The sequence below is a fragment of the Aulonocara stuartgranti genome (genome assembly GCF_965226115.1).
Source record: "Aulonocara stuartgranti genome assembly, chromosome: 2".
Classification (NCBI taxonomy): Eukaryota; Metazoa; Chordata; class Actinopteri; order Cichliformes; family Cichlidae; genus Aulonocara; species Aulonocara stuartgranti.
Genome location: NC_138940.1, coordinates 11618613 through 11643051, shown reverse-complemented (window position 1 = coordinate 11643051; position 24439 = coordinate 11618613). Strand labels below are relative to the sequence as shown.

Below are 24439 nucleotides of genomic sequence, written 5' to 3'. Positions count from 1 at the left end.
ATATTCATGAAGCAGATGTGAGGAAGCAGTTTAAGAGTCTGAATGCTCGAAAAGCTCCCGGCCCAGACGGTGTGTCTCCTGCCACCCTCAGACACTGTGCAAACGAGCTGGCCCCAGTGTTTTCTGGCATCTTCAACTCCTCACTGCAGGCATGTTATGTGCCTGCCTGCTTCAAGTCCTCTACCATAATCCCTGTCCCCAAGAAACCTAGGATCACTGGACTAAATGACTACAGACCTGTGGCTCTGACATCTGTGGTCATGAAGTCATTTGAGTGCCTGGTTCTCTCCTATCTCAAGACCCTCACGGCCCCCCTCCTGGACCCCCTGCAGTTTGCATACAGAGCCAACAGGTCTGTAGATGACGCCATCAACATGGCTCTACACTTCATCCTGCAGCATCTGGACTCTCCAGGAACCTACGCCAGGATCCTGTTTGTGGACTTCAGCTCTGCCTTCAACACCATCCTTCCAGACCATCTCCGAGGCAAGCTTTCCCAGATGAATGTGCCTGATCCCATCTGCCGGTGGATCACTGACTTCCTGACGGACAGGAAGCAGCATGTGAGGCTGGGGAAGAATGTCTCGGACTCCCGGACCATCAGCACCGGCTCCCCTCAGGGCTGTGTTCTTTCTCCTCTGCTCTTCTCCCTGTACATCAACTGCTGCACCTCCACCCACCAGTCTGTCAAGCTAATCAAGTTTGCAGATGACACCACCGTTATTGGACTCATCTCGGACGGGGATGAGTCTACCTACAGGAGGGAGGTTGAACGTCTGGTGTCCTGGTGCAGCCACAAAAACCTGGTGCTGAATGCCCAGAAGACAGTGGAGATTATTGTGGACTTCAGGAAGCACACAGCCCCACTCCCCCCCATCATCCTGACTGACACCCTCATCACCTCTGTGGACTCATTCCGCTTCCTGGGTACCACCATCACCCAGGACCTGAAGTGGGAGCCCACCATCACGTCCGTCATAAAGAAAGCCCAGCAGAGGATGTACTTCCTGAGGCAGCTGAAGAAATTCAACCTGTCAACACGGACGATGATGCAATTCTACAGCGCAATCATCGAGTCCATCCTCACCTCCTCCATCACCGTGTGGTACGCTGGAGCCACTATCAGGGACAAACAGAGACTGCAGCGTGTTGTGCGCTCTGCTGAGAAGGTGATTGGCTGCAGACTCCCATCTCTGCAGGACCTGTACACCTCCAGGACACTGGGGCGTGCAGCTCGGATCACAGCTGACCCTTCTCACCCTGGACACAGTCTGTTTGACCTGCTCCCCTCAGGCAGGAGGCTCCGGTCCATTCGCACCAGAACCTCTCGCCATAAGAACAGTTTCTTCCCCTCTGCTGTTGGACACATGAACAATAACCGTATGACTGTTCCCACCACTAACACATGACCCTACGCTGTGTTCACTGCATCATTCCATGTTTGGCACTGATCACCACCTGCACTCATGTATATATCTATCTACTTAGCACTTTTAATTCTTATTCTTATTTTTATTTTCATGTCTATTTAAGCGTTATATGACAGTATGTTTGCACTAAGCACCGCAGCAATTTCCTAATATTGTAAACCTGCTCGACATTTGGAAATAAAACCCTTTCTGATTCTGATTCATTTGTAAATACAAAATACCATGCCAATGAATTTTCCTGACTCCACTGTAAATTTAATTTGAAGAATAATTCTGCTTTATTTCATTCTGCTATGTCTCTGTGAGACCCATAAAACATGTCAGAGCACTAAACTCCAACTTTGTACTGTTTTTTAAAAAAGCTCATTTCCAGCTGAACAAAATAATAATTTCAATATTGAGTTAATACTGAATATATTTTATCAGAGAAGCGAAGCAAAGCGGGGTTCACTTCCACGCTGAGACGCTGACCTGTAGTGGAGTTAAACGGTGTAGTCCACGCCGCAGCTTCAGCCGTCATTAACTTTAATAATTACACTCAAACTGAGAATCTGTTTTCCTGCTGCATGTGAAGTGAAGGCTGTTAAAAAGCGATTAGGGAAAACGTCCACGCTTTACCGCCCAGAACATCCAGCAAAATGTTCAGCAAACACATTTTAAAAAATTAAATTAAAAAAGGTGAAAGGCACTGAATCATAAATCCAGTTGAATCATTATTCACAGAGTGATGAAGACATAACGGATGAATCACAGAGAGGAAATTAAAAAACTGTGAAAAGTACTATTTCTGTTTCTCCTTCTTTAGCTTCTCTCTAATAAACGCTCGCAGCCCTGACGGGGGGATTTGGACTGAAGCAGATAAAACCGATCTCGTCTTCGTGGCGTGATGAGGGCCCCGTCAGGGATTCTGCACGTACACACACGTTCACGTGTTTGCTGGTATTTTCTATCTGTGATGCTAAACTTTGAATCACATGGGCTCTGCGGGTATAATTTGGTCGTAGTGTTGACCTTTGACCTGTGTTTCTGGTCTAGGAGTCTTAGTCTAGGTCGAGGCTTTGTGTGTTTTTATTTTTTGGTCAACAGCTTTTATTAGCAGTATCGATGTGTAACATTTCTTCACACTTTACTGTCACTCAAATGAAAATGAGCTTGTAGTTTGCTTAATGATATGATGAGAAAGAGCTGTCGCTGTCCCAGATTTCCTCCTTTTAAACCAAACCTTGGAAAGTGAAGCAACTCAACTCCTTGGACAAAAAAATACTATTTTTCTGCTAAATGGCAACGATTAGCCTGATAACCAAGGAAACATTTAGATGTTTTATATTGCTGAAGTTAATAATGTTTCATTGTTTTTTAAGAAATGATTAATAAATCGATGAGACAGGTTGGACTGATAATCGCTCAGTATTGTTGTTGATCTGTTATGAGTGTTTAAAGGTTAAAGCTGTCTGTATTCATGTAAATCCTCACCCCACTCATCTCTCTTCAGTTTACAGTTGTTGGACCTTGCAAACTCTGGTTAAATATATACTCACTGGACAGTTCATTAGGTACACCTTGCTAGTATTGAGTTGAACCCCGTGTTGCCATCAGAGCTGTTTTAATTCTTCACAGCACAGATTAAACAAGGTGCTGGAAACATTCCTGTGATTGTGGTCCATGTTGCCATGACAGCATCACACAGTTGCTGCAAACTTGTCAACCACATCCATGATGTGACTCTCCTGTTCCACCACAACCCAAAAGAGATTGAGATCCGTGTCTGCGGATGCCATGTGAGCACAGCGAACGCATCGTGATGTTCAGGAAGCCAGACTGAGATGATTTGATGATTTGACATTAGATGGTACGCTGAGGTCATAAAGGGATGGGCAGGTCAGCAACAACGCTCAGTTAGGCTGTGAAATTCTGAAAGCCGCAGCAGAAATCGAGACTCGTTAGACCGGGAAATATTTTTCCATGTATGAATCCGTTTCCTATTCTTACTGACAGGAGTGGCACCCAGTGTGATCTTCTGTTGCTGTAGCCCATCTGCTTTATGCTTTAGTGATGCTCTTCTGCAGACCTTTGTTTTAGTGAGTGGTTATTTGAGTTCCTGCTGCCTGCCTATCAGTGCCAAAGCAGTGTGTTCATTCTCCTCTGACCTTTGACATCAACAAGGTTTTCTCCCAGAGAACTGCCACTCACTGGATATTTGATCTTTTTCAGACTGTTCTGTCTGTCTCTGTCTGAACTCTGAGATGGTTGTGTGGGGAAAAAACATGAGCAGATCAGCAGTTTCTGAAACACTCAGACCAACTATGCCATGTCCAAAGTCACTTAAAGTAAAGGTCACTTTTCTTCCTCAACTTCAGCAGGTCATTTTTACTGTGTCTACATGCCTAAATACACTGATTTGCTGCTATGTGATTGGCTGATTAAACATTTGCAGTGATGCGCACTTGAGCGGGTAGGCCTAATAAAATGGTCCCTGGGTTATGCCTGTGCTGCTGCTGCAGATTCAGAGCTTGTTGCTATCAATGACTGAACTTGCTGTTGTTTCTACGCCACACTCGGCAACGCCACATTAGTCTCCCCCTCCAAGACCCCCTGCAGCGTTTAACCCCCTCCGCCACCCCCCTGCTTGAACCTCAATAAAAAGTTGGGTTAAACAGGCTGAGTGTGGGATTTCCAGCAGCATTGTGTCGGCTTTTATTCTCATTAAGCATATGCGAGATGATGAGCTCTCTCCTTTTCTTCTCTGCAGCACGCTGAAGTGGAATTACATCCCGGTGCTGCTTTTCTTCTGGGTGCTTTTATAGATCTCAGCTTCTGCTCCAGCAGGGCGGCAGATTATTAATCAGATTCATAAATAATAAAAGATGGCAGCGAGGGCCCCTGGGTGAGGGGACCGCTGCTTCTTCCACAGCGAGGAGAAATGATGGAGGATAATGCAGAGAACAATATTAACACAAAGCCAGCTGGATTTATCCAAACTCTGCTAACAGTCCACCTGAGGAAGGGGCCGGTTGAAATTAAATCAGCCTGAGCTGCAGGCTGGTTTAATTTCCAGCCTGCAGCTCGGGTTGGCACGAGAAATTAGCATGAAGCTAATCTGTCTAATAATCTCTGTATTTAAACTGCTGCTGACCTGCTACCTGAGAGAAGAACGACTGTTAGAGTTTAGCCCACTCTCACTTTGAGTTCACTCATGAACTCAGATATCCATATTATCCGTGATTCAGTGATGGACTGGCAGCCTGTCCAGGGTAAACCGGGGTAGGCTGGATGGATGGAATTAGCGTGATTTATTCTTTTGTGGCCACATGAATGCACAGTTTTACCAGAAAAGCTTCCACACACCAGCGCAGCTTGTTCTGCACGCTGCACGTGGACACCACCTTTTCCACGTCTCACAAAACAGATTAATATAAACTGATTTACATATGAATATGGAGAATCTGTAGGCGCGGGAGCATGCTTCTGTTCAGGTAAGCGAGCTCATTGCGAGCCAACACACGATGCCATTTGTGAGACACTCCCTGCATCTCACTACGACACACAAGCTGCAGATTTACAAAATTCTAAAACCTAAAAAGTATGAATTCAGATGTTGGAGGGCTGGAGAGGTATAGTTTTTATCTTCAGCAGGTTGGAGAATTTCTTCTTTTTTTACAATCTTTTTTAATCTTGGTGGTTAGGTTTAGGTTGTAAAAACTGCTTGGAAAGGTAAGAGTTTAGGAAATTCACTGTCCACCTATAAAAAGAATAAAAGGAACATGCTGTCATATATCAAAATCAAACAGGAAATGAAGCAGCAAGTCATGAAGTCGACTCGAGACCCTTGGAGTGGATGTAAATCTGATTTGGTTGTAGTTTTTAAAAGAGCATAATGTGATTTTCAACCATAAATAATTTTCATATAATTAAAAGTAATGAAGGCTCCTAAAAGAAAGGAAGATAAAAAGCACCAAATTTTAAGTCCTGTGTACTTTGAGAGCCTCAGACACAAAACGAACGTAAAATTGTGAATAAAAAGCAGCTGACTCTGAAGGTGTCAGGTTGGACACGCATTCACCATGTCCATTACTTTTCCCTTCCTTTACGTACGACTCCTCGTCACTTCACTGCACTCGATCAAACGCAACGTCTTACCAGAGTCCGTCAGAGGCTGGCTGAGGTGCAGCGTACAGCAGCCTTCACGCCTGTTTGCATTGGTGTACATGATGATGATCACGGACACGTGATGAGCAGAGCGAGAAGAAGGAATAAACGAGGAGAGATGTTAAAGGCTAAAAACACATGAAGCTAGTGTCAGCTATAAGTTTTCATGTACACGGGTTCCATTTCATTATCTTCACTTCTGTATTTGTTAGTTTTTGGGTGATTTGCATGTGATCTGCATAGTTACTTCCTGTGGTGCTCTGGATGTGTGTCCTGCTGTCCAGGGATTAACATGTTCTCTATTTTCTGTCTGTCATTAGGACAAGGGATGATGGGCCTACAAGAGAAAATACTAATATGTACATTTTATTCAAATATTATGATTTTTTTGTAATTAATTATTAATTATTTATTTGTGTTAAACTCTTCTGTGTTGCTTTGTTACTCTGCTGTTAGGATTGAAAGGGCCCGGTGTCTACTTGGCTCTGTTTTGGCCTCATGGATGAAATGTTGGGACAGAGGCAATCCACCAGGCCTCCTGCTGTAATTGCCTCCACCCATGAAGAATCTCCAGGGCCAAGTTCAGCAGTGGGTAAGTGAGAGGAGGATGAGGAAGAGCAGGAGGGTGAGAGGATGAAGGACTGGATTTAATTAGAGAAGACATGAGGCTGCAGAAGAAAGTGGAGGTGAGGCGAGCACGTAGACTGTTTGGATTACTGAATAATGTGAGGTAAATAAAGGTAATTGTAAATATACTTGTTTTATTTACAATTTATATTATTATTAATTATCAATATAACGTATGCAAACTTAGCGAGGTTAGCACCCTTACGTCTCAATATGCTAGCAATGCTTTGATTGTTTGTGATTGTAGTTGTTCGTTGTCTGATTTATTTGTAACGCCCTCATTAAACAAAGAAAGCAGAAACAACAACAACAACATCTGCTGAAGTTTATCATGGCTATATCTATAAAATCTGTCTGGAAATCTTATTTCAACAATTCCCATTTGAGGAATAATCAAACAGTTTCATTTTAAGCTAAATGTATGATAACGCCAGCGATGCTGGTGGAGGTCTGGCCATCCAGCGGAGATGGACAAAGCTTTGTCAGCAGTCTGATGGCTACCTATGTTTAGTCTGTTTTTTCCATTAGCCACAGATAAAGCGAGAAATCCTGGCATGATTTTGTGTGAGGGAGTTCATTTGACCTCTTTAGAAAATGATGTATTCATAAAAGCATCGTCCTGTGTCTGAAAGACCAGATTCAGTAAAGCTGGCTTCGTATTTACCCTTAACGTTTTGGCACCAAAATGAAAAGTGTGGATTTCAGTGTGATATACTGTTTGGTAAGAATTAATTTATTGATTTTACTTTTTTAAGCCATCACACACATTTTTTTTCTTTGCTTCTTTTCCTTATTTAATGTTACATGCTCTTACAACCTTCTGATTTACCTCAGCCTTTACCTCAGGCCGTACTCAATTATCTTTAGTTTTGTTAGTACTGTCCTCATTTAAAATGCTGTAAATGGTAAATGTTGACAAACTTTTGTCAAATCTAAAATGTGTCCTATTGTGTGATTTTCTCAATCATGGTTCAATAAATCAATATCAGTTTCAAGTTTTTGTTAGTGACAATAATTACAACTAATGCACGAGGACAAAAACTGTGATGGACTGTCGACACTTTAATCAACAAATAAAAACTAGACTAAAAGATTCCAGAGATCCAATCAAAACTGATTAAGTTGTTTAGAAAGGCGGGATGAGTTTGGAAGTTATCCACTCATTCTCCTGGTAAGCTTTAGACATGCACATTGAATCTAACCCATCTTAATATAACCTAATCTAATTTAATTATTTTGGAAATGGTACAACTAGCAGCTGCGCTCCCTGTTTCTTGTTCACCTTTGGATGTCAGAGAAAATAAGACACTTTATATAAATATATGTTTATATACATATATATATGTTTATATACAAAATTATATGTTTATATACATATATATATGTTTGACTGAAACTAAATCAAAATTTGCTCTCAACACTACATGGGAAAAAAGCATAATATAAAATATTACAAATGCATGCGCCTAAGAATTTCACCATTCAGTAAATTCAATGACAATGGCAGAAATGCATGTATTTCCCCTCTCGCCCTGCCCACATCATCTTTGCTGTTCCTTGGTGCGCGCTCTTCTTTGACAGAGATCTCGGATGTTGTTCCTGGGATCTGCTGGAGCAACTCACCTAGCTTGGGGTCACTGCACTCTGATTTCCACCGAGACCACTGTTGCCTTTGCCACACACTCCTTGGACAACACTCTCCTCTCACTTCCAATACTTGCACTATTCTGTATTGTACTGTTTGACTCTGTCTGTGTAATACTGTATTTATTTATTCTGATTCTTTTCTATTTCTATCCAAGTATAATGCCATTGGACTTATTCTTTGTTTATCTTATTTCGGTATAGTTGTATATATGTATATTTGAATTTTTTTAGTTTTAGGGGGGTAAGATAAGTCTTAATTGTTACTATATTAATTTAGTGAGCAGTTATTCTGAGCGCCCATAAAGTAACCATCTTAAGCTTTACTTAGTTTATCAAAGGCAACAAGTTTGCATCATTTTTTTGAGTAGTGACAGGAAAGGTTTACAGTGCATTTTCACAGTCACTGGAAGAAGTGCCAGGCTGCAGGGCATGAAAAATAAACTCTTTCAACAGTAATATGCATTGATCAGATTTATTGGTCAGATTTATTAATTAACTGAAGGTGGTGGAACGCCATTCCAGATCTTTCCAGCCCATGTTAGCCCCTGAATATAGATGCAGTTAGTCCAAACATATTTATGGCACCAGGTCTTTCTTCATAATGATATTTATTACCATTTGATTGTTAATTAACAATGAGTTTAAAATCAAATCATTTGACAAACAACAACTGGGGTTGATTCGGAGATTCTGGAGCTCATCTGTTAGAGCTGCCTGGATAAATTTGACGAAGGATCACAGCTGTAGAGCCTCGCGGAGCTTGGCTTGAAGCTGCTACTCCAAAGGAAAGAAGTTCAGGTGGTCCTGGCTTCTGATCTTGAAGCTTTTCCCGCAGGCGTCCAGCAAGCAGGCGACCTCTCATACTCTAACACCTGACTACAGGTAAGGAGCAGACCGTTAACTTTAATGAAGCGCTTCACTGTCAGACCCAGTGAAAGCACATCCTGTGTCTTCCATCTCCTTCTTAATAATTTTAGTTCACTGGATGGCGAAGTAAGAACAAACGCCATCTGTGAGGTCACGGCGACTTATCGGCCTGTGACCCCCGACCCCTGGCGGCTGAATGTGGAGGAATAAATGAGCAGGAATTAGAGGGCCAAACACAGCGGACCCTGCAGTAAGTGGCAGTTTATGGAAATGAGAGGTGATCTTTCCACCCGGACGTGATAACCCCAGCGTTAATCCTCGCTTCCCGCCCTCCCGCCGCCCTCCTGTTCAACACTTTTATTAGAGTTTAATCACCACTCCCCACCAAAAGGAAGAAAACTGCACTAAAAACACGAGTCTGCATTTAACCTGTCAAACATTTTCAGTGGAGGTCCTTGCTTGTTTTATTTCTCGTGTCTTTAGATATCTGGCATCTGTTTCTGTTAATTAGTTTGACCGATGATCTTCAAGAGCTTTTATTCAGTACAGGGAGAAGAAACTCTGTGAGATGACTGAGAGTGAGAACACAGTTTAAATGCCACTCTGCAGTGGGTGGTACAGATGGGTGGAGGTCTTGGTAGACAGAACTGCTTGTCCACAGCAGGTTGAGTCTGTCCTGTGTGACAGATGAGATGTTTTGGGCATCTTCATTCTTTTGACTTTAATATTCTGGCTTTTAAGGATTCTTAAAAAAAGGTAGTGGAGACGAAATCAAACCAAACCTTTTCATTGGTTTCTGCTATAAAGCTCTGGTTTGGTGTTAGAAGTCGAACACGCCCACTTCGTGGCGCTCATTCGTCGGCGGACGACCGTGATTTTTGTCTGTTGGCTGGTTTGTGACTCGGTTAATGTTTGAGTCTTTTTTGTTACTGATAAGGATCATTAACCTTCACACTTTTCTTTACTCCTTAGCCTTCCCTTATCTTCTGTCTTTTTTCGTTCCTCTCTTTAATTTCTTTTCACTTTAAATCCTTCTGTCTTTGCCTCAGTCGTTCCTTAAATACCTATTTTCCCCTCCTCACTCCTCATCTGTAGATCACCTTCTCTTTCCTTTTCCCTGTCCTCTAATTTTCTGAGCTTTCACTATTTATTCTTGCCTCCTACAACCTTTCTGTATTTTTCCTACATACCTCTGTCTTTTTTACCTTTTCCTCTGTTTCTACCTCTTTAATCATTTCTTTCCCCAATTTTCCTCTTGCTATTTCTTTCTTTATCCTCTCTTTAATCTTTGCTTCCTCACCTCCTTCCTTTCGTTTCTTAATTCGCCCTACCTCCTAATCACCTTCCCCACAGTATCACTTGTATTACCTCCTCCGTTCCTACATCCTTAGCCAAACACACAACCCAGATGTAATTTCCCAGCTCCTAAAGTTGACATAACTTTCCTTTTTTGGTTCTTTTCTTCGCCTCCTGTGTCGAAAGTGAAAATGAAATCATTAAAACCGATCGCAGAGTCTCTTTGTTCACTTTGACGCGTCTCGCTGCTTTTTTTCCCTCTCAAACTGCCATTCTCGGCCTCATCCTTTTTCCCACCTTTGTTTAATTTCCTCTGTAAGCACATGAAGATTAATTGGGCCTCTCTTTTAACTTTTCCTCGCACCTTTCCTCTCTCTGTCTCTCAGGAATGCCTCTCATCATCTTTTCATTAATGCTACCTCTGCCCTTATACATTATTCAGCCCGAGTCTCTGTGCGGAGCTTGTCCTTTATTAGACTGTCGCCAGAGTGCATTCCACAAACTCATTAAAAAACTATTAAAGGCTGATGATTTCCTCTGATAAAGCCGAACAGGCGTCAGGTTTGCTTTTCTGACTGATCTTCTGACGGGATCACACGACACAACGTTGGTGTCAAGAGGAAACATCTTGCACGGCGGCTCGGGCTCACACTTTTATTTAACCTTTGGAGCAGTGTTTTAATCCAGCGTGGATCCTTGAAAACAGTCACGACACACAAATGCGTCCAGACTTACATTTGCTGTCTCTTTTCTGCTGCAGGTAATCTGATTAAGTGTCTCCGCTTTTGCTTTTATTTCCTGGAACTGCACAGGGACATTACGAGCTGTAATGCGGAGCAGACCTTTACAGAGACAAACACTGTGACTCCTTTGTGGTTTATGTGGCAGAAGACTGCAACCATTGGAAGAAAAACAAAGCAATGACAACTACTACTGCAGGGCATGTTGCTCTCTAAGGATGCAAACTAGCAGCTTTTTTTTTGGGGGGGGGGGGGGGGGGGGGGCGACCACTGTGCACACCACCCACAACAGTATAAAATATGGATGTAGCCACCATAATGCCATCCACCGGTCAGTGAAGTCCTGTTACAAAGCTCTAATAATGACCAAAATCAAAATTTACAACATGAACTTCATGTTTGGCTGTGCCGGAGGTTTCTTCCTGTTAAAAGCAAGTTTTTCCTTTCCACTGTCGCCAAAGTGCTCATACTCATGAGGGAGCGATCTGATTGTTGGGTCTTTACATTAGCGATCTGATTGTTGGGTGTTTTGAGGCGGCTTTTGTTGTTATTTAGTGCTACATATATAACATTTAATTGAGTGACTGAAACCATAAAATCATCAGACAGGTGTTGACAGTGTCACAGATTAATTAGGATTGTGTTACCACAGACTTCCGTACAATCACAGGTGTTTTTCCAGCCAGAGGAGTCACCGCTGCTGACGATATCATGGTTTGTAATAACTTATTGTTATTGTCCTTTACAAAACACAATAAAGATATCATAGTTACAGGCATTAAAGACAATAATGAAAACTATGTGCAAGTGACCCCTATGTCAGTTACACTAAAAGTAGCATTTACTTACCAGGGAGTGGACATTAGATTACACCATGAATTACCTAGTAGGGCTTTGGAGGTGTGTGTGGTTATGACCCCCTGATGGAGATTTAACACAGACCAAACAAAAAGTAAGAAAGCTCTCTACATAGAATGATAGCAAACAAGTACATGAAAAACATTTGAAATCTGGCCGACCTCCCGTCATCTTCTTGGGCTCTTCCAAACAACTTCCAATTTATGGTTCCCGAACAACCAATTCCTTCCCCTCTGAGGGTGACAGCTTGGGTCTTTGACGCATCCAAAAAACTTCTACTCAAATACAGTTGTTTGAACTGAAGCTCCTGGAGTCTGCAGTTGGTAAAAATGGCCCATTAAGCTTCTGGAATAGCGTTTCTAAAGCACCAACCTCAAACCTATTGAAAATTTGTGGCAGATGCTCGAAAGCCTTTCAGTGCTCGAAAACTGGTTTAAAATGAACTCAGATGAACTTGAGTTGAAATGAACTGAAGAAGAGTGGTCAAATATCCAGTTAGAATTGTGCCAGAAACCTGTTGATGGCTACCAAAAGGGTCTGAAACTTGAAGACATTTAACCGGTTATTAGAGAGTGTGTGTGTATGTATATGTTTGATGCTGTGTGGATTCGAAAAAATCCAAAGTAATTGTAAACTTGTGCATCAAATTCTTGAAGATGTACGCTGCACAATCATTTCACCCTGGAAAAAGAAAACAAAGAAGTCATTAAAAGCTCAAAATGACCATGAGATTCATCCCCATGATGAATGGATGGGCAGAACAGGACTTCGACTGAACTTCCTAAAACCAGCAGTCATTTGGTTTGATTCAGCCCGGTTCTCTCGTAAATCATGTGGAGACTGACTCACCAAATAAAACCTTCACGCCACACGAATGATAAGACCGGGATTGGGACTGTGACAAGGACCTATTGAGTGAAACCTTCTAACCTGCTCTGTGCTCACCTGTCTAAGATGTCTTTACCTTTTACCTGATGTGTTGTGTTTTAAAGGATTCCTCACAATGACTGATGTCACCTATTCTGAGAAAACCCAGTGAGGGTTTGAGAGTTTTTCCCTCCTTATTTCCACAGGGGATCTCAGAGTGTTTTGGAGAAGAACACTTCCCGTGTCTCCTCTGACATGTTAATTGATGCTTTTCCTGTTCTCGGCTCTCTCTGGGGAGTTGCCTCCTTTCTGTGATTTGCCGTGGGAGTTTAACAGCGGCTGTGATCAGATAAGACGAGAGAGCGCACACACAACAATCAGGCTTGCGGGGTGTTGGCTGATTTGTCAAAGCCTTTTTTTCCTCCCCCAGTTAAAGACTCGTAGAGGTGAAGGGGCTCAGCGGGGAGATTATGTGCAGCAGAGACACCCAGGTGGAGAGGAGATCATCTCCTCTTCTTCTCCACAAACCAAAGCATCCTTAAATGCTCTTAATTTATCCACTAAAACAACCATGAGTGATACATTAATTCCTGGAGATTCCAGCAGTGAAACGATTAGTCAAAATTATTAAGCAAATGCTGGATAAACACCTGCCGTTTCCTCGCTGCTGCAGCTCTGATGTCAGGATTTACTGGTAAACTTAATCCCATCAGCTTGTGGACACGAAGACCCCACTTTACGTTGTCAGGATTGTGAAGCATGTTTTTATTCTTTTAAAAATGTGTAAATATTGCACCAAATATGGAAAGTGACATTTTTGATGTTTGAAGTGAGACTTATGATCTCAGTTCTAAGGTTTTATGAATCAAAACACCATAAAAGTAATCTGATACTTTGTTAAATAAATAATGACATAGTTTAAAATGCAAAGTTCCGTCTACCCAGAACTTTGCAATGATGCAATGATCTGAGAAACTACAAAAACCCCAAGCTCTACATCTCAGACAGTACAGGCTTCAGTTAGCCTGTTAAAGGTTAAAGTTCATGATGATACAATTAGAAAAAGACTGAAGATGTTTAGAAGGGTTTCCAGGAGAAAGCCTCTTCTCTCTAAAAAGAACATGGCAGCACAGACAAAGTTTGCAAAGCCCCATCCAAACAAACCAAGAGAAAGACAAGACCAAAGCGGAGATGTTTGACCATAATCCACAAAACCAGATTTGGGCAAAACCAAATACAGCAAATGAACTGTTAGCACGGTCGTGGAGGAATCATTATTTGGGCTTTTTATAAACTCCTCTGAATACCAAAGTATTCTAGTATGTTTGTGGGGACCCATGGGTAATGGTTTTATCTCTTTGTTTCATGCTTGCAGACATTACAGTTATCTTTATATTACTTTGATGAGGTTTAATCTGTTTTGGGCTTGTGTTAGCCTAGTTACAGCTTGTTATTACTACTGAAAACACCCAGGTGTAATATAGAGCATTAGGAAATGACATGGCAGGTCTGTAAGAGAATTGTGTGCAATTTTGCATGGTTTCTTTTGGAGGGGGGGGGGGGGTTTAGCACATTTTGTTCTGCGTCCTGATTGGCTGTAGACCATTGTCAATCAATCTTGTGCCACGTCTCTTGTACATCACAGAATGTGTTCAGCTTGTCAAATTTACATAAATCTTTGATCGCTAGCAGTGTGACTGAAGTGCTGCACTGTATTTTTTAAGTTTTCTCCCCAACAAACACAACAATGTCGACGAAAGGTTTTGCACCATCAAAGGCAACCGCAGGTGCCTTTGATTCTATAATACTGGATTTATTTTTCTACCAAGGTTAGAATTTTGAAAGTGTTTAAACATGAGAGAAAAGTGTGAAAATGTTCATGCCTGAGAAAAGTGTATTAAGTGTGTAGTGAGGGGTTTTACAACATCTATAATAATTGTAAAAAAATACAGTTGGCTACTTCATGGATTTCACCTATCGCGGGTTACCGTATTTTCACGACCATAAGACGCACTGTACTAAAAGGTGCAGTCTCAGTTATGTGTGCCATTACTGTATTTAACACACACATAAGGCGCACTGGATTATAGGGCGCATACAAGTACCGTATGCGTATTTAAAAATAAAGCGGGAGCAAACCTGAGTTCGGTACCTTACTCACATTTCTATTACCAGTAATCGTCATCATCAACAACACACAAGCATACAAGTGTGCGTATTTAAAAATAAAGCAGGAGCAAAACAAAGTTTGGTACTCACATTTTTATCATCAATCAAACCCATCGAAGTCCTCATCCTCTGTGTCTGAATTGAACAGCTGCGCTAAATCTCCATCAAACATGCCAAGTTCACTTTCTTCACTGTCAGAGTCACTTTCCGTGCCGTGCGGCTCCTCGGAAATGATGCCGGCTTTTGCGAAAGCTCGAGCAGACATGTTAGCCCAAGCATCTACAATCCACTGGCAAATTGTGGTGTAACTCGCCCGGCGCTGCCTTCCACTCTTGGTGAAACTGTGGTCTCCATCGGTCATCCATCGCTCCCAGGCCGCTCGCAGCCTTACTTTGAACGGGCGGTTCACACCGATGCCCAGCGGTTGGAGTTCCTTTGTCAGGCCTCCCGGAATGACAGCAAGCTCACAGTTCATTTGTTTCACTAGTTTTTTCACATCGGCTGTGAGATGGGCACGCATAGAGTCACAGATTAAGAGCGATGGTGATGCGTGGAAAAAACCACCTGGTCTCCTTACATACACCTCCCTCAGCCACTCTTTCATCATTTCCTCATCCATCCAGCCCTTTTCATTTGCCTTAATGATGATTTCTGCTGGAAACTTCTCTTTAGGCAAAGTCTTTCGCTTAAAAATCACCATAGGCGGCAGTTTCTGTCCATTAGCATGGCAGCCAAGCACAACAGTAAAAGAAGACTTTTCATACCCCGTTGTGCATATCGCTACCGTGCTGGTCCCCTTCTTCTCCACAGTGTGACTCACCGGGATGTCAAAAGTGAGCGGGACCTCGTCCATGTTTGTGATGTGGCTGGGCTGGATGTTTTTGTCGCCGATGTGTTTGCTGCAGTAGGAGCGGAAGATGGCCAGCTTTTCCTTATAATCCGCTGGAAGTTGCTGCGCTACCGTAGTCCTGATCTGGATGGAAAAATGGCACCGTTTCATAAAACGAAAGCACCAAGATGGACCTCCTTGGAAATGTTCATCTCTTCAGCTAGTGAAACCGCTTTTAGCCGAATGGTGACCGTTGAAACGCTTCTCCCGCTCGTTCTTTGCTCGATGAGCCACCACTCGAGTCTTTCCTCCAACTCGGGCCACCTCGCCTTATGTCCACGGAAACTCAGCTGCGTCTTCTTAACCTGCCGGAGCTTGTTTTCTGGCTTCCTCCATTTGCGAACCATCGATTCTTTAATCTTAAATTCTCTCGCCGCTGCTCGATTTCCATGTTCCTCCGCATAGCTGATGGCCTTCAGTTTAAACTGTGCTTCATAAGCGTGTCTCTTTGCCATTTTCAGGGTTGTTAAAACAACGATGTTCCACATAATGCACATACCTGTCCTTTTATACAGGTATGTGCGATTGTCCGGTATATACGATCAATGCCCACACTTCACCCTTTAGCGTTCTCATGGTGTTCTCTACTACGTCCTCCTTACAACACACAGGGTGCACTGCGCTATAGGGCGCGCCGTACTTTTTGAAGAAAATCTAAGACTTTTAAGTGCGCCTTATGGTCGTGAAAATACGGTAGTTTTACAATGTAACTCCCGCGATAAACGAGGGACCGCTGTACACTACCGGTCAAAAGTTTGGACATACCATTTCATTTAATGGTTTTTCTCTATTTTCGTGACTATTGACATTGTAGATTCTAGTGGTGCAATGGATCACGGTTGATCCGTAATCCGAATCGATCCCACTCCACGGTTCGGTACGCACGTGATCCGAAGATTCGAAAAAGAAGAAAAAAAGTATGTGTATGGTGCACGTGGTGGGTCTGTCAAGCGATAGTTATGGCCAGCGCTGTTGTTGTGATTTGGCGCTTTATAAATAAAATTGAATTGAGTGGTAGATACAAAGCCCTATGCTGCCCTTTATTGTACCCTTTATTATTTTTTTAATAATTGCGTGGAATGAGTCTAGAGTTGAATCTTTTTAACAGTCAAAAAATACTTCAATAAGTAATAATTATATGTTCAATTTTTGTCTCTTTCCTTCTTTGCTGATCCGAAAATTGATCCGATCCGTGACTTAAAACCGTGATCTGATCCAAACCGTGAGATTTTTGATCCGTTGCACCACTAGAAGTTTTTTAATTCAAATTTCACAAACATGTTTATGTTTTATATTTTATATTCTTCAACATATCCACCCTTTGCTTTGATTACTGGTTTGCACACTCTTGGCATTCTCTCTCTGAGCTTCATGAGGTCGTCACCTGAAATGGTTTTCCATCAGTCTTAAAGGAGTTCCCAAAGATGCTGAGCACTTGGTGGCCCTTGTGCCTTCACTCTGCGGTCCATCTCATCCCAAACCATCTCCACTGGGTTTAGGTCAGGCAACTGTGGAGGCTAGGCCATCTGGTACAGCACTCCATCACTCTCCTTTGTCAAATAGCCCTTACACAGCCTGGAGGTGTGTTTGGGGTCATTGTCCGGGTGAAAACCACAAACCGGACGTGATGGTGTGTCGCTGCAGGTTGTTGTGGTAGCCATGCTGGTTCAGTGTGCCTTCAATTTTGAATAAAACCCCAACAGTGTCACCAGCAAAGCGTCACACCTCCTCCTCTGTGCTTCACAGTGGGAACCATGCATGTAGACCATCCAGTCACCTTTTCTGGTCACGGGCAATCAGTCCGATCCGATGGTCAGTCATGGGGCGATCGTGGCTCAAGAGTTGGGAGTTCGCCTTGTAATCGGAAGGTTGCCGGTTCGAGCCCCGGCTTGGACAGTCTCGGTCGTTGTGTCTTTGGGCAAGACACTTCACCCGTTGCCTACTGGTGGTGGTCAGAGGGCCTGGTGGCGCCAGTGTCTGGCAGCCTTGCCTCTGTCAGTGCGCCCCAGGGTGGCTGTGGCTACAATGTAGCTTGCCATCACCAGTGTGTGAATGTGTGGATGACAGGTTGTGTAAAGCACTTTGGGGTCCTTAGGGACTAGAAAAGCGCTATACAAATACAGGCCATTTACCATCTTCTGCATCACACAGTGGGTGGAACCAAAGATCTCAAATTTGGACTCATCAGACCAAAGCACAGCTGTCCACTGGTCTAATGTCCATTCCTTGTGTTTCTTGACCCAAACGAATCTCTGCTCCTTGTTGCTTTTCCGTAGTCGTGGTTTCTTAGCAGCTATTTGACCATAAAGACCTGATTCGCACTGTCTCCTCTGAACAATTTTCCGGACTGACTAAATGAGAAGGTGTGTTCAAAGTTTTGACTCCACCACAAATCAGAACAAACCTTGCAACGATGTCTGTTGAGTTTTTCATGTGTCTGATGTTCTTTTGCATTTCTTTTCTTTTGTGCATCGTTAGGCAAAGTTATTTTGACAGTAAATAAGACATACTACTTGATATCTCCACACATGCAGACTGAAATAAGGAAAATGGTTGAACTCGACGTGTTTTCAAGAAAATATCTAACAAACTAATGCAGAGCTCCTGCTGGGACTCGGATGATGCCTGCTGTAGAGCAAAGCTTGGTCTCAGACTGATTTCAGCTAATCTTAATTGTTACTATTATTTTATATAAACACAGAACATTAGAAAAGAGTAAAAAGTAACTGATGAAGAGCTAAGAAATCAAAACCATCTGATTTATGACTAAGAGCATTCGTTTGTGTCGTTTGGTCTTAGAACATGAAATAAATGTTTTTCTGATTAATGATGTAGTTTTAGCGAGAGATTTGTTGAACTTTTGTGTTATAATTTAGCAAAGCAGCACTTCAGAAAGAGCATTTTTATATTTATTAGGATGACAGCGATATTTAAAGCATGATCCACCGATGTTAGGAGCATGTGGTGCAGATTAAATGTGAGTTTATTCGGGTGAAGGAGGTGTTTGGCGCTCCTGCCCGGAGCCTTTTTCTTCGTCCCACTTCATATTTTGTATAAATGAAACAGAAGGAAACTCGTCCTGACGTCAAATTTCCGAGCGGCCGGCTGCAGAAAGTGCTGCAAGTAATGAGCGTCTGGTCCAGGTGTCAAATAAGAGGATTACCTCGTTTGTGGGCTTTCAAAAGATAAGTGGATATCTCTGTGCTCATTCGGCTGCAGCGTCTGAACCCCGACCTTTCCCAAATGGAGGGGGGTGGGGCCTCACATCGGACACCCCCACCCCACCCACGCCTCCTCGGAGATGATCTGTCCGTTGGGGGAGCTGACATTTCCACCGCTCAGCGTGCAAGAAAACAAACGTCGGTCTCATTCATATGGAAAATCTTATCCTAACCTTTCTGCTGGGCGCTAATCAGGATGACACCAGATTATCTCTTTGTAATCACAGCGGCAGGTCCGCTGTGAGGCGGAGTGTGGATCCATCTAATCTGTCAGAGTTAGACGAGATCCATCACAGATCTGGATAATGGCCCCTGCAGATTGTGTGTAAAAATCTGCATTAATAATTCAGCCCAGATTTTTATTATTCATGAGTGAGAGGAGAGCGGGCCATGCGAGCACCCAGGCCTGTATTCAAACTGCAGATTTAAAGGAACAGGCCTCTGTTTTTTTAAACCCTGAACCCGAATGAGGTGGAAAAGAAAAGCAGGAAAAACAGCTACCATTTTATTTTACCCAAACCATAATCCGTGAAACTCTTTTACAGTTTAAAAGTGGAAAATCTTCACTTTGTCAAACGGACATGGATCTGTGGAGCTGAGGTTCCAACCCCTACTGGACATCCAAGAAACTGCAGGCTCCATGTTTTGGATTTAGAAGCAAAGTCAATTAAATACCATCTGTGGTGGTACACTGCAGAGACGTCATGTGACGTGTTTCTGTGAAGGGGACGGGGCCGTTGCTGCTCATATTATCCGATGTGTAGTTTAAGGAGGGGGCCGCGCAGTAACAGACAGATTTATTAGGAGCCTGAGTTGTTTGAGAGATGGTTTCTGTGGGGAACACGGCACCACGAGAACAATAAGACTCGATCTAATGAGCTGCCCGCTCGTGTCACAAACATTCGGGGAGGAGTAAACTGAGCTGTTGTGCAAATAGACCGTTTGTCTGGCGGTCCCGTTCAGTATTGGCGGAGGTGACAAAGGTAAAAATCCCTCGTGGCCACGTTGTACGCACTCAATCAAACCAATTCCTCTTTGAAGGCGGCAGCCTTTTTATCTTATTGTCTTTGGAAAAAGACTCTCAACTCTCTTCCTGTTTCCGTTTTTGAAAAAAGTTAGAAGTTTGGGCCTAATTAAAACTTTCTTTCAGCCTACAGGTGTGTGCATGTGTAAAGCCTGCATGGTGAACTGACAAAGACAGAGCTATCTGGAAATCCGACCCTCAGATTAAAACCATCACACCCGAGTAGAGAGTTGGTTTAACTTGGTTTTAATGCTTTCTGTTTAATCTGGGTGGCAGCAGCCTCTCACCTTCATCCGTCTCCTGTGAAGTTTCTCTTTAAAGTATGCAGAAAGTGAAGCGAGGCAGGCACACGTCTGTGTTTAAACTTTAAACCCAGAGACTCTCAGTGAGACGTCAGCGAACACTTGAGCGAGAGGAGCCCCGCTTTGAGGCTCAGATTCATCTTCTGAATTTTAGGATTTAATGTTAAAAAGACGTCTGTGATGGAAAATGTCACTTACTGACAGAGACGGGTGTGTGTGCTCTCTGGGAAACATTTGTTCCTGAAGACGCTGCCTGTCACATGTGAACATTACCAATGCAGATGAGTCTTAAAGGAGCATGATGCTGCTTTAGGTGCAGATGGTTTTATAAAGCATATTTAGAGCTGGGTTAGGCAGATCAGCCAACAATCACTCACCTCTCTTTCTCAGACTCTCTATCGTGGTGCATTCAAGGACATGTCAAGAACTGACAATGAAGTGCTCTGTTTTTCCTCTGAAAATCAAACTCGGGAGACAAACAATGAACAAACTGAAGCAGAGAAAAAACAACCTCGAATGCCTCTGAGACAGAAAAATTTCATTCACTGTTAGAAAAATACACATTCTTCTCTCCCCCCCCTTTTTAAAAAAAAAAAACACATTAGTTAAAACAGTAAAATAGTAGTAAAGTCAGAGCCCCACTGCAACACTATTCTGTACCAATCAATGAAATGCGCTACAAATCGATAACCGGCCACAATCAGCATTATTTCTCCTTTCAGATTTCTTTGGAGGTGTGACATCAACTGTGCCATATTAAAGCCTCTACAGAAAATCCCATCCACATGCCAAATAATAAGAAAAAATTATGTGAATATCGAGTGGTACTCGAAGGCCGGTCTGCAAGTGCCTGAAGGAGTGAGTCCTTGAATACAACAACACAAACATTTAAAAGCAAAGATTAAAATAGAAATAAAACAACGTTAGCAGCTGAGAAAGCAAATTCAGCTCAACTTAAAGTGAGCGACATGTGAAAACCAAGAGAAACAACAAGAACCAACAGTTATCTGTCATGGCGGGGGCTCCTTTGTAAGGTTATAATGATTTTTTGATGTTTACTATGATTCTCTAAGTCACTTGGGAGCTACATAATTACCAGTGGCCTGTCTAGAAAATTTTTGTTGTGGGGGCCAGGTAGGGGCACAGATTTGGAGAAGGGTGGCAGATGTAATTGGCAGATAATGTTAAAAACAATTCTACCAACCGTTAACCATAATTCAATAACCCTGTAAACCTAATAACCGAATGCGCTTTTAACTCTTATTAGAATGAGATTTTAACCACTACGGTGCAAAGTTTTTGGATACTGCGTTGATAAAGTACAAGAGATACAATCAGTGCTTTGTCAGTGTTTACTCAGCATTCAAGGACAGCAATATTTACATAGTATTTTTACTGACATATAGTGCACATATGTTTTGGGCAAAAACATTTTTGAATATTAAAATACGAACATCGGTAACAAACAATTGACAAATTAGCCAATGCCAATGCAAAACTTTATCTGCCTGTTAAAAAAAGAAGATAATCTTCTCACAAACTGGTGTTTGATTTTGAAACAGGAAAAAAGTGGGGAAACAACTGAAAAGACTAACATTTGAATAAAACCTGAAAGCAAGTAAATACTTTATATGCTGCCTTATGGTAAACTTTGGTAATATTGATAAAGAACAACACTGGCTGATGATGAAATACAGTCAGCTGGCATGGTGACACTGCCAGTATTAACCTGCAGGGCTGGACCGGGACAGAAAATCGGGCATTTTGACTACAGACCGGCCCACCAGGTATTAAAGCCATAAAGACTTTGAATGAAAACAAATGCTGTTGTGACAGTCCCATATGGAAAAGAAATAGTAAAAACTTACATGATTTACTCATGAAAGTGGCCACTTTCTCATTACTTTCATATATTGTTTTAGTAAGTATCCAAAACATACAAGTTTCATTATATAATTTTTCAAGGGATCTTATATCTGTTTTTACTCTTGTATGCTTTTCATACACGTTTCACACAAGACAGATACAAACTTTATAAAATTTATATATATCTTTTCCATATGTACACTGTCTTGTTGGTATATGTATGATTTCTATACATTTTACGTCAGATAAAAACTTTGGTTGTAAGATTTAGATAATTATTTAATAAAAGCTAGATATTTTAAATGAGAATAAGAAAGAAAAGTATTTCTTTGTGCCCCCCTCTCCCTGTTAATGCCCTACCTGCCCCCCTGGCAAAACTTTCCTAGACCCGCCCCTGCACAGTTACCAGCTGTCAGCTACGTAGAAAAAGGATCCTGGTGTTTTTTCCCAGAAACAGTTCATAACTTCCCTTCAACTCATTCATGTCACCTAAAAGGTAAACCTGTTTCTCCATCACCTGTTCAGCTCTGATGATTCAGTAAGGACATCTCCTGGTTTCATCCTCATGTTACCCTCTCACCACATATCAGATTTACAGCTGTGGCTCCAGCAAACATCAGCTGATACTAGAAATTAATATTAAATAAATTCTAACAACAGCTGATCAAGCTTAAACGTGCAGCTGTTGTTTAGTGCGACATCTGCTGGTTTCCTCTTTCTGGCGCAAAGTGGGCGATAAATAAACAAGAGAGAAAAGCCGATCAGCTGATCTTTGATCAATTTCATGATTGAAGTAGAAACAGGAGAGGGAGGGTGAGAGGATGAGAGAAGAAGAGGCAGCTGTGCAGCAAAGACAGAATAAATCCAGCTTTGTGTCTTTTTTCATTATAGCGAAAGTCCGGGACAAACTGCGTCTCTTCTCAGCTCAATACGAAATGTGTAATATTTTCTCTGAATGAGGGACCATTCCATTTTTTAAGGAGCCGTTGGCAACTCTGCTAACTAACCTTATGAATAAAATAAAGTTCACTATCAGTAACATCATAGCACCCACCCAGCTGTATAAAAACTCCGTCAAGCTGGCTAGCACGCAGTACGAGTTATTGCAACTGAGGGTAAAAAGTCAGCACAATGAAAATAAACTACACCTAAACTTGGTTTATATCTGACCCAGAGAGACTGCAGGTCATAACTTCTTACCTGAAGTTCAGTTCACCTGATACTCGGACCGGCGGCTGCTTCGGGTCTCTCCTCCTGCCTCCCCTTCCCTCATCCACCTGCTGGCCTCTGTGGACCTGCATCTGGCCAATCCACCACCTCTCATTGTTCATGCCATTACAAAAAAAATAAAAAATAAGTCACCAGGCATATGCCCGGTATGCCCGATGGCCAGTCCAGCTATGTTAACCTGCAACCAAATCTGCAGCTCCATACAGCAATGTTACGACTTAGATTATATCTTATAACTCATAACTCTTATGTTAGCTGCCCTCAGTAGCATACTGTCTGAAATATTCGACGGCTGCAATAATTCTTTAAGTGTTATTTTTTCCTTGGTATTCTAATTTCACCGAAGTTTACTAAACTCAACAAACTTAATATTACTTACCGGGACATTTATTCTGTCCTCATTTTCTTTCACCGAAAAATTGTTTCCTGTAGTGCCGTCTTTCGTGCTTGGCTCTCCTACCTTTGCTAACGTGATGCACAGCAGAAGCCGATGCTGCATTCACTTACACTCGGATATCTGAGTTTCACCGTGAAAACATAATCGGACATTTGATATTTGATTGAAATTTATTGTTTTGCCTTTGGGGTGGCACCTGGGGTGGCCAGTCTGGTTGGGGGGCTGGCCTGTGCCCCCCCAAGCCACCCCGCTGGACACGCCACTGATAATTACTACAAATTCTTTAATGTTGGTATCTGAATATGGAACGCCAGGACTGCCATAATGAATTAATTAAATACACCATTAAATAATTAATTAAATGTGTCAATAATTAATTAAATGTGTCAATAATTAATTAAAATGTGAAATACATAAATAATTAATTAAATGTGTCAATAATTAATTAATTAAATGTGTCAATAATTAATAAAAATGTGAAATACATAAATAATTAATTAAATGTGTCAATAATTAATTAATTAAATGTGTCAATAATTAATTAATTACATGTGTCATAACTATTTATTTAATTAATTAATTCCAATTTTAATTAATTATTGCCACATTTAATTAATTATTTAATTAATTCATTATGGCAGTCCTGGCGTTCCATATCTGAACAGATGCTCACATGCAACTTAAATAATGGCTAAGAGGATGTTAGCTGATTGCTGTCTGAAGGATGTGAGACCGACAAGCTAACATTGGCTAACATTAACCAAAGGAAAACCAGTATGATTTAATAAAGTCTTTGTTGGCAAATGCAACTAATTAACATGGTTTTCAGTTCAGGGACAGCACTGTGTTACAGGGATTAAATC

General features: G+C 42.0%; 1 protein-coding gene across 6 annotated transcripts in view; it reads right to left on the bottom strand.

Moving 5' to 3' along the window:
* Nucleotides 1–23695, bottom strand: part of LOC309717428 (uncharacterized protein) — a 219859-nt gene extending 196164 nt beyond the window's left edge. For 2 of the 6 annotated variants that reach the window (XR_014279685.1, XM_082551998.1), the window contains exons 1-2: nucleotides 23559–23695; nucleotides 23150–23266 (exon numbers count right to left, since the gene is read on the bottom strand). Coding sequence is in view for 3 of the 6 variants with exons in the window: in XM_082551998.1 (XP_082408124.1) it covers nucleotides 23150–23266; nucleotides 23559–23566 (125 nt within the window). In the remaining 3 variants the exon portion in view is untranslated. Of the gene's footprint in view, nucleotides 1–14044; nucleotides 23269–23544 lie in introns of those variants that run through there. The other 4 variants (XR_014279686.1, XR_014279687.1, XM_082551999.1 and 1 more) reach the window with 4 other exon arrangements.
* Nucleotides 23696–24439: the final 744 nt, after the last annotated feature.